At 44.5% G+C, this 15673-nt stretch overlaps 1 protein-coding gene across 5 annotated transcripts in view; it reads left to right on the top strand.

Moving 5' to 3' along the window:
- Window positions 1–439: 439 nt before the first annotated feature.
- The window catches only part of ARHGEF12 (Rho guanine nucleotide exchange factor 12), an 80855-nt gene continuing 65621 nt past the window's right edge, over window positions 440–15673 (top strand). For 2 of the 5 annotated variants that reach the window (XM_074851203.1, XM_074851205.1), the window contains exon 1: window positions 440–1289. In XM_074851203.1, the coding sequence (XP_074707304.1) occupies window positions 1258–1289 (32 nt within the window). In that variant the 5' untranslated portion in view covers window positions 440–1257. Of the gene's footprint in view, window positions 1290–7306; window positions 7325–15673 lie in introns of those variants that run through there. The other 3 variants (XM_074851204.1, XM_074851206.1, XM_074851207.1) reach the window with 2 other exon arrangements.

Genomic DNA, 15673 nt, shown 5'->3' on the forward strand with positions numbered 1-15673 from the left:
GCGGCCGGCGGGCGGGAGGAGGGGCGGGCTGCTGCCGGCGGAGGGGTCGGGCGGGCGGCGCGCCGGCGGAAGGATCCGGCGGGGGGGGCGGGTGTGAGGCGGCCCCGAGGTACGAGCCCCCCGAGGCGCAGGGGACGGGGCGGCGCGGGGGAGGGGCGAGCGCGGAGGCGGCCCGGCCCGGCCCGGCTCGGCGCAGGCTCCGCCGGGACTGCGCCGCTCCCGCCTCGCCGCCGCGCAGCTGGGCCGGAACCGGGCCGGGAGCAGCGGAGCGGCGGCAGGAGCGGGCCGCGCCGCCAGCGCTCGCCGCGGGACTTTGCCCCCCCCACCCCGCCCCGAACCGGGCCGGGACCCGCCGGCGCCGCGGCTGAGCGGACCGAGCCCGGCCGGGGCCTCTCCGGCAGGCCGGGCCGCCGCGCCCCGCTCTAGCTCGGGCCGCGGGCGGGACAGGCGGAGCGGCGGGGCATGGACCTGCGGGCCTAAAGGCGGCGGCGGCGGGGCGGCCGCCCTTCCCGACCCCCCTGCGGGCGAGCCGGCGGGCGGGGGGTCGGGGCGGGCCGGCAGCGGGACATGGGCCCCGGCGCGGCGGCCCTCGGGACACCGGCAGCTGGCGGGGCGCGCCGCCCGCCCCCCGCGGGCGAGAGGCCGTAAGCAGCGGCGGGGAGGGGGGGACCGGGACCCCGCGGCCGGGCAGCCCCTCCTGCCGAGAGCCAGCCGGGGGGGGCGGGTGTCCCCGGCCCCGGGGGGAGCCCCGCGGGCAGCCGGCCCCGCTCCGACGCTCCCCGGGTTTTTGGCCGCTGGCGTTGCCGCCTGCGCGGACACCGGGGGCTGCCCTGCGCGCTGGAACTCCGGACCGGTGAGGATTGGTTGCTTCGGAAGACTTTTTTTTTTTTCTCGGCACGCGTTTATTCCCCCCCCCCTTTTTTTTTCTTTTTCCTTGGGGCTAAGGGAGCATCGAGGGGAACAGCTCGTTTTGTTGGTTTTTGTTTTGTTGGAGTTTTTCTTGAACATCCCCCACACCTCACTTCCGTGGTCTGGATATTCTGGGTGACTGCAAGAAGAGTTTTGGAGTTGTTTTGGATATTTTTTTTTTTTTTTTTCCCTCCTGCCCTTGAACTGAATTTGTCCTCTGTGCATGCCTCTTCTGGAGCAAGGCTGGATCCTGAACCTCAGTGCATGTGGGGGGCAAAGCCTCGTTAATATCCCTGCAGTAATAGTAAAATGTAAATTGGATAATACGACTTCTTGCCAAAGGCTCCAATGAGTGGCACACAGTCCACAATCACGGACAGGTCAGTATAAAATGAGATTTTTTTTTTTTTTTTTTTAGTTTTTGAAGTCTAGGCTCTTCCCCAGAGCTCGTGTGCTTTTGCGTTCTGACTTCAGTGACAGTGGGCCAGATGGGATCAGAAAAGCAGGATTAAATCTGAGTTTCTGGGAATCAGTATGTACCTGGGGTGGCTGACTGTCAAGACAACTGCGTTGACTTTGAAACTGGAGTATTTCAAGTCCAACTGCTTTCAAGCCTGCCAGGCTGACTTTGTAAGAACCAGGAGTTGTCAGTCAGCTCCCAGGACAGGTTGGTGCTCGGAGGAACACCAAAGCAACTGTTTCTGAGAGAAGTTAAAGCAGAAAAAGCGATAAGAGCTTAGGATACAGCTCGAGCCTGAACTCAAAAACCACGTAGAGGATGTACTTTGCTTCTTGTTAGGTGAAGCGTTGTAGCCTTCGAAAGAGAGGTCACTTCAGGCGAGGGCAGGAGGGGCAGCTGATGAGCAGGAATGTCTGCTGGTGTCTACGCTACCTTCGCAGTAGTCTGTCCCTTGCCTTGAGACCTGCTCAGGTCTCTGGGCTTCTCTGCAGGTGCTGCCATGTGCGTTTCATTAGCACTCTGGGGTTCTCTCGCTTGTACTGGGATGCTTCAGAGGCAGGGGGAAAAATGTGAGGGGAAAAAAAAAAAAAGTTGTAAACCTCTTATGTGCTTTTGAGGCAGAAGTATGGAATGCGTGTCTTCAGGTTTTTTTGACAGAAGGAAAAGATACGTTTTTGATACTTGTAAGCTGAAAAAACTTCTCTTTTATGATGTATTTATTATATTCTCCTTTATTGTGCGTATTTGGTGGTTAAGGTGTGTGTGTGACACAGGCCTCGCTGCCTAGGGCCTTCGTGACCAGCACAAGCAGTTCTGGCACAGGAGAGAAACCAGCTGTGGACAGGCAAGAGGGCCAGTGCAATTCTCAGACTTAGGCCTTCTCGTGGCTCCGCAGCTCTTAACAGGCAGTGCGGTTCCTGAGCAGCGCGAAAGGGCTCTAGTACAGCTCAGAATTGTGTATAGTCTGTGTTTGTGGCTGTGCTGTTCAGAGAGTACGAAGGTGGCATTTCATTGGCTTTGTAAGGATTTTGTCACGTACTTAAAAGAGTGTGTATGTCTTACGGCAGGTTGCAACGTATCAAAAGGAACGACAGGATTTTCATACTGAGAAGCAGTTGAGTGATGCAAGGGAAGAAGCACAAGGACAGTGAATTTAATTTGCTTGTTGGTAAAACAAAATACTTTCCGTTACTGAATTGGAACAGCCAAATTGAAAATGAAGCGGAGACAAAAAATGTCTCATTTCCTTTTGCTTTCAGTCACGTCAAGAGGATGTTTTTGTTTGGTGTTCCGTTAAGGTTTTGGTTCAAAAGACTTTTAATGTCAGGTGAGGAGCTGTCTCCACAACCCTGGCAGTGAGAGCCTTTTGGTGGCAGGGTTGTGTGATGGTTGGGGAAATGCAGGGAAGCAGGGCCTGACATTGGCGCTGCTCTTCGCTCCAGCCTGAGGAACCCCAGCCCTGGGGGTGGGAAGGGAATTGGGTTGTCGTGGCACATTTATTCCCTGGCTGAACCTTTCAGCAGAGCGGCGGATGTGGTGATGCCATGTTCTCATGTGGACGCCTGCTCGCTAGTGTCTGGAGCAAGGCCACTCCTTTTTATCCACGGCGTTGTGCAGGATCTGGAGCGGGGTGGTTTTTGGTCACTGTTGTCCTGGCAGTCCCTTGGTGAAAAGCTTGCTTCCCCATTAGGCCCAAAAAGCCTCTGTATTGCCTCCTTAAATCCGGCTCTTAAGTCTGGAATGTAAAGCAGGTGCAATGTAAACAAACTCGATGCTTCTAGTGTCATTAGATCTACATGGTATAAATCATATGACATGTTCAATTCTTTATTTATCAGTGACCTTCCTTGGTGAGATCAAGTTGGGAACTGCCTTAAAACAGAAAAACCCAGCTTGCATCTGTGCCAAATGGTATTACAAATATAATAGGGTAGCATGGGCCTGCATTTTTCTCCATGTTAGCTTTACATATTTGCATTTTGCATATGTATAGCTGCTTAAGTCCCTGTTACAGACAGCAAATATTTCCTTTTGTATCCCTTCAGTTTAAGGTGGCAATTGTAACGTGTTTTGATAGCTGTTAGACATTTCCCTTGTCCAGGTTGCGCTTGTCCCATCCTTAACGTGTTTTGTGTCTTCTATGTTCTTGTTGGTGGTGTTGTGTATGGCATTAAAGTTTATGTAAATTAGGAGTGTATGAATGGCCATTTTTAGTGCTGTTCTGTAGCCAGTATGATAGATTATGTTTTCATTAAGCCCCCTCATTTTTTTCTTTTTTTTTTTTCCTCATTGCGTTTTCTTCTTTATCGCAAGAAAGTTCAATGGATTTCCGTGTCTGAGACTATGCTGAAATACAGTCGTACCAGTTCATATCTCATGTGTCTGGGATAATTTTCTCTGTGGAACAAACCTTCACCCAGTTAATTTTGATGATGGGTATGCTTCATCCCTGAGTTGGATTCTGTTATACATCTGGCTCTCGAAGCAGTATCGTTTTCTTGCATCTTTTTCCTCCAGTGTCTTAAGACTGGAGGGAAGTGAGTGCCTGGGGGAATGGGGGAATACCAGGTATTAAACAAAAAGACATAACAGATGTTAAGACTTCTGAGAGTGTAATGGCTGTTCGGCAAAGTTACTGAAGAAGCATCTGACACGTGCTGTTCCCAGTCTCCTACTCCGCATTTGGAGAAACATGTAAAGGTGCTAGCAGAACAGAGATTTACCTTGTAACGTAGTACTTGAGATTTTGAAATATAGAAGCAAAAAGCGGTCCAGGATAGCCTTGGTGCCCTGCGTAGCTTATGGTATGAGAGAGTCAGAACTTTAAGCAGTTACATTTACTTCCCCTTCTTTATTTCAGGATGTTCTTTTACTTTGTCAGCAGCTGCTTTTCATAATCCTGTTGCCCAGTGGACTGTATCAAACAACTCATCTGCAGCCTTATTGCTTTGCCACTTTATGTTTGTAAACATTTACACCCTGTTAATTTAATCTTCTCTTAGCTATGCTGTATTTGTTTAGAGGTCTCCTAAGGTGGCATTTATCTTGCTTAACTTAATAAGTCTTTGAGGTAGATGTCTCTATCTGAGCTGTTTGTCTAGATTGCCTTTATAGTTAGTGGAAGAAAATAGGCACATCTGGGGGACTATTTCTTATCCTAAAGTAGGTGTCTAAAAATCATCAGGTGAATGACAGAATGCCTGCTTGTCTTCACCCAGCTTTGGATTTAGGTGAGATTTGCCATACATCCTAGCCTGAAAATTTCTGGTTGTGGTCTTCCTCAGTTACTAGTGTTAGGTTGGAATTTTGTTGCTGGGTGCTGTTTGGGGCTGTCAGTGTGAGGACTTTGGAAGGGGGAGATGGGGCTGCAGGGACCATCTGAGGCCAGCTTTGGGACCTCGCTCTGGGTAGGGTGTGTTAAAGGAGGTGTTTTCCTGTTACTTCTTTGAGACTGCGCACGAGCGTGCCCGCGGCCACTGGCTTCTGAGCCCTTCTGGCCCAGACACACTTGGGCAGGCCGGCTGGCTTTGGGCGTTGCTCTGTTCTGCCGTTTGTGGCAGGCGATCCGTGGCTGAGCGAGATAAGGGTTTTATTCTTTGCAAGGACATACTGGGGCCAGGATGAAATTCGGCAATTTGCAGGCTCTGGTTGGCCACTAAAGGATGATCAGAATCCTGCTGTATCCTGTTATGACACTAAAGAAACGTTTGTGTGCGATTAATTTTTTTTTCTTGTCTCGTAGTTAACTGTATTTTTCTTCCTGTAACCATTCCAAGCATGCTGCAGAGTTGAGCAATTGCACAGCTACAAAACTTGTTTTATGTTTCTTTCTGTTTATTAAAGCACAATAAAAGAGTGGAGGCTCTTGCTGCTCTCGCAGTACCTTGTTGAGGAACTGATGAATCTTCCTATGCAGTTGCTTGCAAATGAGTTTTATTTATAACAGTGCTGTAGTTTCTGTTGCTATGATTGGAAAATAGGAGAGGTAGAATTTACACATAATTACCCTTGAGAGGTTTTAATTGCTGATTTGCTCCTGACTTGGTACTAAAATAGACCCTAATTGTTTCTTATGTGCTTAGATGCACTTTCCCTGTCTTTGGCTGTTTGTAAGTCCCCGTGGTAACTGGGACTTCTTTAGCTGTATGGTGGGAAAAAGGGTTTTATTTTTTCCAGCAGGGTAAGGGTAAGAACTTAACAGAAAGTCACTCCTTAGTGTTATTGAGTAGCTAGATGTTATTATCGTGCATTTATTTAATTAGTAGAGTTTGTAAGATCTCATATTTATGGGAAGTGGGCTGCAACACAGCATCTGTTTCTATGGACTAAAAGGTGTAATAGTCATCAAGGCAAGACTTGCGCTTTCCATCGTTGGGCCTTCACTGTGTGTGCAAATTAGTAGTTGACATAGTCTGTGCATAAATTCCTTCTTTATTTTGCTTTTATTGAAGCTGTCAGAAGAGAACACTGTCCGTGATGTTTACTATTGGCTAGGAAGCAAATGCTGCCAGTTCATGCTGCATAGTTTATTAGGGTTTTTACTGGAGACAGAAGTTGAGGTGAGCTTGATTTTCTAGTTTTGAATAGAGCTGTGGGCGTCATGATTATTTGGGTGGAGGCAGGAATGATATTTCATCTGTTAGCCCAGTTGTATAATTCTCCCTGTGCACATAACTCCTATTATGGCATTTATTAGTGTTTTAAATGGATAGATTAGGAGCAGTACTGCGATGTAGGCTACTTCAGTTTTAGACTTTTAAAAATCTTGTATCATGCCCTGATTCCTGTGGATCTGGACATTTAGCAGAAAAAAAATACTCGCCAGAGGTAATTATGGAAAGCCTGGAGGGTATGAAGGATTGCATGAGATGTCTGGAGAAATGTCCTGGTGATAATCTGAGATCTTCAGATACAATTCCTGTCAACGTGGTATCCATAGGGGCACAGGTAAACGTGAAACACATAAACCCTGCTGCAAGATGGAGGGACCTCTTTGACTTTTCCAGCCTGATCTAGTCTGTCCTACAGAGAACTCTGACTTACCACGGTAATGTTTGAGTGCCGGTAGTGCGTTGACACAACTAATGACTGTCATGTATGGGTTGTCCTTCTCTGCGATGCGTCCCTCCCCTTTCTTCCTGTGGACGCTTGTTGCACATTGGAGTGCTTTAAGATCACTGTTCTGTTTTGTTAAGGCCTGCTGCTGTCCTATTTAGAGATGCCTGAGAAGAAATGTGCATCTTACCCTTGGAGCAGAAGTCGCTGAGGTCACTGGTGGGTTTTGTAGGTGTTCATTTGTGATCTTCTCAGACCAGTCTTTGACTTCTGTATTGATGAGCATGACCCATATAGGAGAAGAGTTTCTTGGTCCTTAAGGGTGACAGCACTGACCAGTCTTCCTACTGGAAATCGAGGTGGTCTTCTGTTTACTCTCAGAACTATTCTGTATCGTGTTGTAAAAGTAGTGATTTAGGCATTGAGGATTATTTGGCAGTCCATCTGAAGGTAGTGTAGAGCATTCATGTATTTGCCTGGGGAAAGCAGTGCAGACACCTGTACCAGTTACTTTACATATTTCATGACTATATCCCAACATCTTTTGATTATTTCAAGAAGTGGGGTCTCCTAGTGAATTTGTGCCTTAAGCGTTTTGTGTGAATCCTGTTCAGTGAGTAGCTTCAGTGCCTGCTTCTGTTTCCTGGCTTTCCCAAGAAGCTTTGGAGTATAATCAACAGGATTTTTGACATTAATGGTTTTTTTTCCCTTTTTTTCCACAGTGTTCTGGGTAGCATTGTTTGCCTCTCATGGTTACAACTGTCCGCCCCCACCCTGGCCAGTGCAGTGCTATAGCATGTAGTTGCGCAAAGTTTCTCAAAGAGGAGCAGTGTTTGCCTTGGTCTGGAGACTGAATTCTCCACTTAAACCTCAAGGTGGTCCTTCTGGGTCACCAGGAAAGTATGTTGGCTGTGCTGCTCGAAAGATAAGCTTAGGCTCTGACTTTCAAGGCTTTATCCTCCAGGTTTCTCATTGAATACCTCTTCCTTCCCTCTGAAAATTAGCAGTAGGAGACTTACTAATTAATGCATTTGTATTATCCTTGAATATCTAGACTGGGTGATCTGAGATGCTAATAAAAATGTTTCTTGTAGCATTCCTAAGGCTTTGCAAATATTCCTCTGCCTAGGCACTCTCCCTTCTTTCACTCTAGTCCTGATATTTTATCTACTTTGAGATAACTAGATCTTTCTTGTGTAAGAGATGTCAGTAGCACTAAGAGAAGTAGCCTTGAATGCATAGTTTCTGGTAGGTGATGCTATGTTCTGTTCTCTGGCCCCGTTCTGGATAATTATTAGGTTTAAAGAATAGAAGTCTTAGTTCATGTCTCAGCTTGATTAAACTAAAGGCCAGGAGACTGGATGCAGATAATGTCTTAACATCAGAAGAGAGGGCTCAAAATAAGAACAGGGGAAGCAGTAGCAAAGTAATGAGTAAAATGAAAAGGGATGTAAAACGTGCAGTGTTTGATTAAGAATGTACAAGGGATAAAATACAAGGCAGGATACATACAAAATAGGAACAGCACACTTAGAAAAGGACAGGAAGAAACAAGGTTTACTCATTTTTCTTTTAAAAGAAAACATTTAAAAATAAATACATTAAAAATGACAGGAAAAAGCAGTGTCCTTATGTTTAAAATGTAAGCATAAGTATAAATAGTAAAAACAAAACAAACAATCTTCAGACTGTGACATTCACAAATTGTCTACTGAACATCGCTTGTGCTTTGTTATTACTCTGCATCCTTTCCTTGAGTATTTTCCGTATTGTGTCTGTTTGACTTCTAAGACCAATGGGCAGGAACCCTTTCTTGCACAGTCTCACCATTTAGCGGAGTCTGGTAAATAAGAAACATTGCTGTTTACATTTGTTGGCAAAGGCTTAAATATTATCTACTTGGCTATTTTAAGCTTTGTTTTGACAACACAAACTTCTGAGCTCTGCGATGTCAGTTGGTAAGGTACTTCATTAAATTGCTCTGGCACTGGAAAAGCAAATGAATGGTGTCCTTCCTGAGGCTGAATACCTGAGGTGGAAAAGATCCTAAGGCGTAGCATGTGCGTTCCTGGACTTGAAATAATGTGGTTGTACTCTGTCTGGATCATTGTCATGTTAGTTACTTGGCTGCTGTCAAATGTCCTGCTGAAGATAGGCAGTGTCCCTTGCAGGACTGGCATGCTAACAGTGTGTGCTGTCTTGGAAGTGGCACTTGGGTCTCAGGTCATTTAAGGGTTCAGAAGAACTAAACTTTTTGTGATCAGGGAACAGAGCTATGTAAAAGATGGACTGAACTGTGTGAATTGAGCAGAAGGGCCTCTCTTGGTGGTTACAAAGAAGTTGCAGTGTTGATGCAAGAAACCTAAAGGAGAATCCCCAGGTTATGGGAGTTCTTGGTTGCTCTCAGTTGGCACAAGAAATGTGTGTGCAAGGGCAAGACTTGAGCAGAGCTCTTAAAATACGTATTGGAAGTCTTCAGAGATATTGGTGGAAATCTTAATTTTATCCAAGCGCTGTTCCTCCTTGAAACAATGAGTAGCAGCACCACTATTCTTGTTTTGGTGAGAAGCTATCTTGAATTTATTTGCGGACTGAATCCTCGTTCGTGGTGTCACAGGCAGTCGTTTTACCAAGAGCTTGGGTGACTTCCCAAGACGAACCAGTAACGTCTGAAGAGTTAGATATTCTTTTGTGGAGTCCTGAATGAGCTGTAGTGCTGGAAGGGGCTTGGGTGGGACCTGAATTGACCTCAGCAAGCATTTCCCAGTCTGGAGGAAAAGACCCATCTATTTAATAAAACACTAGACTGATCCGAGACAGGTACAGGATTCTGAGTCCACCACTCCCATAAACATACAAGCTTCAACCTGCAGGCTTACCTGAAGTATCTGATTGCTGCTTGAAAGTCTTTTTACCTGTTATGATAGTGGCTGTTAGTGTAGCCTATTGGCAGCACATCAGACAAGGCGTCTCCTCTCAGTACTCCTGTGGCACAGAGGCACCATTGCAGGCTTCTGTTGTGCCCAGATGCAAAAGAATATTCTGATGAGTAGGGACTGAGATCAAAGCTACCAGAAAAGTGTTGGAAAAAGGGGAAGAGAATTGAAGGAGGGAAGCTATAATAAGTGAGGAGAAAGAGGAAATAGGAAAAAGCTGCAATGTGAGACACGAGAAAGTCAATAGGAAATGAGTGAGAGGGAGAGAAATGGGAGAGGTGGTGGCAACTGCCAGATAGGAGAGAGGTTTCCTGTCTGCCAGTGCATTCTGAAGGCACACGTCAGCCCTAAAAGGACTAAGACCTGCTGGTGTAAGGCAAAAATCCTGACAAACCAGGGCTACAACTGTGTTGAGTTTTCTGTGGAGGACTGAAGATATGTGTTTGGGGTCTGGGAGTACCCGTCTATTTCTTGAGGAGGCAGATACTCTTTGTTTGGGACCAGACGACTCTTTCAGCAGCTGTAATACCTCCTAAATTTTGCTCTGGTTTGAGTGACAGCAAGTCCCGTATAACAGTATTTGAGCCGTGATGATGATAAGTCCTGTTCGTTTGTTAAATGGCTTTCAAAGTTGGTGCTTGCAAGTAAGAAAATATTGTGGTTTTCTGATCTGTGTCGACAGGATATTTCATTCCGCCTTCTGAAAAAATTAGGATTATGTGATGTCCCAAATTAAGCAGTGGCTTCAACCAAAAGTAAGCTGCTGTTCTCAGATCATTTCTGGTTTTAAAAGAGTAATTTTCCCCCCTGCTGCAGATGCTGTATAGCCATCTAATCTGACTTAGGTAGGCAGCATCGTAACAAGTTTGAGAAAATATTCAGGGGGAACTGTAATAGAGAGAAGGGCATGAATTTATATGAGGTGAACTCCCTAAATGTGAGGGGGGTGAATGATGGTTTATCAGAATACTTCTGTGTCGAGGATAGAAGTTCTTAGCTTAGAGATCTCATAATGATGAACTGCAGCTCTCTAGTTGGCAATTTGTTCTTGCTGTCTGTTGAGAGACACAAAATGATAGGTTGTGGTTTGCCCTGCGTAGTCCCTGCGGTTTCAGTAGCGGAAGTGGTTCGTGTGGGTGCAGATCTGATCTTAGCAAGCCAACAAGCTCAATCATTTTGGCTGGTGAAGGTGGTATGGGGATACTGCAGAGAGCGCCATTTGCAATTGTTGTGGGATTTTCTTTGTTTTAAGGATGTGTCAAAGTCTGTAGGGCACCGGTAAAATGAATACCTTTGTCACAGATGACTTCTCTACCCTTGAGTTATAATAGAGCCTTCAGCAGTAAAAGAAAATATCTTACATAGTTTGGAAATAGGTACATGATCTAAAATAACTTTGCTCTGTATCTGGTCTAGTTGCGGGTGCCTTGGTGTATGAGTTTGATAATAGTTACTCAACAGTTGGATTAAGTATAATGTTGCCAAGCAGTGCAGCCCTTTGAGTAGTATTGAAAGCTCCAAGTTTTACACTCAAGCATGTCAGGTCTATGAAGTTATGTAAAATGTTCAGCCCACTCACATTATGGAAATTGCTGTGAGAACAAAACCCTGTAATACAAAAGAAAAAAAACAACAAAGCAAACAAAAAAGGCAAGCACACTTTTTTGTTCTTCCACTGTGGAAAGATGTAGGAATGTTGGTGATAGCTTTAAATGCTAGAGTGTTGTTTACTTTGGATGGTAACCAGCTGTACGTATTGCACAGCAAACCTTGACCTCCTCTCTCTTTTCCTTTTAGTAGACTTATCAGGTTTTGCACTCATCAGCGAGACATTAACTATGTTTTTTGGCGTCTGCACCTGTTCACCCGTGCTTTTGACTCCCCCTCTGTAGATGGGCTATCTGGCTGTGCTCTGGCCCTGGTAGGCCAGACATGCAGTCCTTGGTTTAGGCCAGGAAAACACTCCTTTCCTGGTAGCGTGAAACGTGCCTGCCCGGTTGTGAGATAGAGTAATGCTGCGTGGCGGGTGCCAGGCGGAGGGGAATTGTCGCTGTGTGCTGATCACGGCTTGTTTTGACAGTTGGCACCAGCCTTACTGGAGGAGGCTCTTTCTCTCCACAGAGCTCCTGGGTCACGTGTGAAGCAGAAGCAGATAATTAAGCTTAGCTGGAAGGGGGAGAGGAAATAGCCTTGCAACAGGTTTGAGTTTTAGGCAGCCTGCAAATCTAAATGCTCTTGCTGGAATCCAGCCAGATGGCGAGAACCTGCTCCTTTCCCCCTCTTTTTTTTTTTTTTTTTAAATTTTTTTTTTTTTTTAGTCATCATGTCTCTGCGGCTACTGGGAGGCAGCTTCACTGAGCCTGCTTGCTTACTGCAATGACAGGAACATCACAGTAGCTTGGAGCGTGCTGAAAATCTTGCTCCATCTGTTGCTCTTCATATATGGAGAAAATGGCTCCTTCTGATCTAGAACACGGTTCTTGGAATATTGATGGGTTTTGATCAGTTGTTGGATCAGCAAATGGCTTCAGAAAGTTGCTGAATTTTACTCCACCAAAATAAGTTGGTTCCTCTGCTTTTATTGGGAAGTGGGAATATGTTCTCCCAAAAATAAGTTTTCAGTTAGAGTGTATGTAGGGATTTAGGGGTTTTCTTCCCTTTTTTTTTTTTTTTTTTCTTTTTGTTTGTTAAATGAAATGTCTTTTTAGATCAAAGCTGCTGCAAAAGTGCATTTCAACAGCTAGGTAAAGAGAAAGAAAATAATAAAGAACATACAAATAATGAGGTGGGGTTGGGGTTTTGTTTGTTTTTTTTAAAAAAGAAATATTTGTAATTGGTTGTGAGGACAGGCACAAAGGGACTCTGGACACTTCAAACAAGGACTCTTCTGTTCAGGGACCTTGTTTGTTTAAATCCCCATGTGAAATCTCTTCATCTTCTTCTCCAAGTTGTATTTGGATCAGTTTGCTGTGGTAGTAAATTTGAGATACAATGATTAGCTGTATGGCAATGAGAAGCCTACTCGAATATCTGGGACCCAAAAATGGAAAGCTTGTTTCCTGTGGGATTTTAAGAAATACTTGCTCAGTGGTGCTAAAGCTCGTAGCATTCCTGAAGGTGGTCGCATGCTCTGCGAATCCATGAGCGCTGCATCCTCCCTTTGTCTCCGTTACCTCTCCAGCTGTGTGCGTGCTGGATATAGATGTCAGGCTGCATGAATCTGGCACAGGAATAACAGATCTGTGGGGCAGCCCTTTGTCAGTGACAAATACTTTGGCTGTCGCTGTGGCCGCAGGATCTGTTTCTCAGTGGCAGTCAACCCAATTCAGTTGCATGCTAATGTGCAGGAAGAAATGCTCAGTAGCAAATGGATTTTGTCTTGTAAGATTGCGAGCTGCCTGTACTCTCCCCCTCCTCGCTCTTTTCCATCACGTGGAGATGTTTGCTTTAGATTAAAGCACTTCTGCTGGCATCCTGGTGGTTTCCATGCTGCAGTGGGTCTGATTACATATATTCCATTTCAGAACCCCAGGCAGAAAATACCTTGGGAGAAATTGCCTTACTGCAGGCTGTTCACAAATTTAAAGAAAACTTATTTCCCTTACTGATTTAATGTGCTGAGGACTGATGTTTTGCTGGTGACCAGTGCTTAATTTTAATGCTTGCGAGTTTCTTGCATATGTGGTAACTCGAATCATCTCAGTTACTTAAACTCAGCTGTTGGTTATGGTGATAACACAACATTTTGTTTAATCCTGTGAGGATGTTTGACTGTGGACAACTGCTGATGGGCAGTGACCACGTTCAGTTAATACAGTATAGCGGAAATTGGAGAGGGAGGTCTGTGTATTGGCATGTGGAGCATGCTTTGACACAGCATTGAGGGAGTTGTGGTTTCTTGCAAGCACGGATGACTCTCAGATCTAGCTGATAAGAACAAGCATATTAACATTTCTGTAGGTAAGTTGCATGCATGCTCTGCTTAAATGGAAATGGTAACAATTTTGTGTATTTGATGATCAAATGTTATCTGAAAAGCAGCTGCAATTACTGTGTTAAAATTTGCCTGGTTTTAGCGCTACTGCCCCTCCAGAGATTAAAGCAGGAAGTGTCTTGTGAGGCTGTATCAGTACTCAGCTTGTAAGCAAATATTAAAAAATGCAGATGAATCAGCTACCAGGCCCCACTAAAGTGCTGGCCTGCCTCTTTGAGGAAACGTACCGTCATAATTGCCCTGGTATAACTAGCTATGTGAACGCTCTTGCTTTGGAATTTCAAAGTAAGAAGCAGATGCGCTGTTGCAGTTATAATGGTAAAGCTTTCTGGCAAGATGGAAAACCTTTTCCTCCCTGCCCATCTCCTGACCCCTTGCATGGCTTCGGTGGTGTGCTTTAGGCATGATGGTTGCTGTGAAGGGGGAGATGGAGAGCCCTGGGAAAGACTGTTTATGCATTGGCTTGAGGGCAAAGCAGAAATCGTCAATAGGACAGAATCCGAAATAAAATTAATTCTAGGGGAGGTAAACTGGTATTTGGCTCGTAGACAATGTCTGGAAACACTGTGAACCGTAAATATCAGTGGTTGTATGTTCCTTGTCGTACTGAAGTGATGAAAGAATTACAGTACATTCTAGTGCCTTAAAGAAATGGATTTCTGCGTTTTCAGAGGCCGGGGCTGTGAATACAGGTATTGTTACCTTGCATTTTGGGTGGGTTTTTTTTCCCCAGCTTTCAGAATTTCGGAGTGTGGGGCTGCAAATGCAGTATACAGTCATGATAAAGCCTGTGCTGACTTGCTTATGGGGTCAACATTTTGATGCAGTTTGTGTCCTTTAATTTTTTTTTATATGTATTGTACTGTAAAGCCGGGGCGGGATGAAGTCTACAGTGAGTTGAGAATGACCTGCAAAATCCTTTGGAAACAATAAGTCAAACTGCCCTGCTCCTCCCCTGGTTCTCGATATACAGTGAGCAGTTGGTAGTTTTTTTAGGCCTGAAAGTATTTATTGCTGAAAATTTCCAACTCTAGAGTGTACCATAACAAGGTATTGAGTGCTAAAACCATGTTATTGGTCTTGTGTTTTTATGTCTTTGAATTATGACACAATTTTAGCAACTGCATTCAGCAGTTTGCTATGAATGAAGTAGATTTTTGTCTTAGAAAATGGAGTATCTAATCTTTCTCTCTTTTCAAATTGTCAGTTATACAGTAATTGTATCTCTCTTTAATGTGCCATTTTGGCATTGATTCAAGTTTGAATTTAGTGACCGGCATAAATATTGTATTTTGGAGCTGTTTTGGGGGGGCTTTTTTTTTCATAGCAGTCTTACTGGAATCAGTTGAACTTAATTCAATGACAGGATAAGCAAAAATTTGTTTAGATAGGCTGTTCTGAAATGTTTAATGCCTTCTAAAATTGTTCATGGTAAAAGATCAAGGAAGGAAACAGTATGACCTTTTAAATGAAGCTCCATATATCCCATTTTCCTATGCCAGAAGTCGGACCAGACAATGAGAGACTGAAAGAATTAGGGTTCTCTTTCATAAGGGATCTTTCATTTTTTGCTTTTACAGATAGGTTTGTTTTTTTTAATTTTGTCACAGATTTAGTGGACTTTACAGCTGTCTTTTAATCAGTTTCCATATTAGTACCAGAACTTTCTTATTTTAATTACTGTCTGTGGAAAATTGTCCAGTATCATGTTGTGTGTCACAGTAGAAAATGGTGGGTCCTTCTGTAATTTTTTTTTTCTTTGGTTAGCAGATTCTTTACTTCAGTAATATCTATTATTAGTAAATGCTTGCAATTAACAATTGTGCTTAAAGTTTTAATGACTTCAGTGTTTTCTTTTTTGAAGATGATTTTTCTAAGCACTGCATTTTGCTTAGGGTTAATGCAGCCATGCATTAAAAACAGACAGATGTGGTTCAGTCTTGTAATGATTGACTCTGTAAAGTAGGTTGCCAGTCTAATCCTAATTTGTGCTGATACGTGCTTTTTAGTCAGCTGGCTGGAGCCCGGAAGGTGGGTTTTGTTCAGAGCAGAGCTGGAGGATTTGTATGGTGAATCATTCAGTGAGGTGCATAATAAATTGAGTTGTATCTCAAGCAATAGAGAGCTGTTATATTTTCTTAATCCTCTACCCCTGCTTTTGTATTTTCCCACCCTGCTCAGTTTATCAGTTTCTCTCACGTCTAAATCATCCTTACTTTTTCCTCTGTGGGTAGTACTTCTCTGGAGCTTGTCCTATGTTTGATTTGATCTCCTCTTGTTTCTTCTATGCCAGTTTTTAATTTGAATTTTGCCTGGCAT

Source organism: Strix uralensis, chromosome 26 (genome assembly GCF_047716275.1).
Source record: "Strix uralensis isolate ZFMK-TIS-50842 chromosome 26, bStrUra1, whole genome shotgun sequence".
Classification (NCBI taxonomy): domain Eukaryota; kingdom Metazoa; phylum Chordata; class Aves; order Strigiformes; family Strigidae; genus Strix; species Strix uralensis.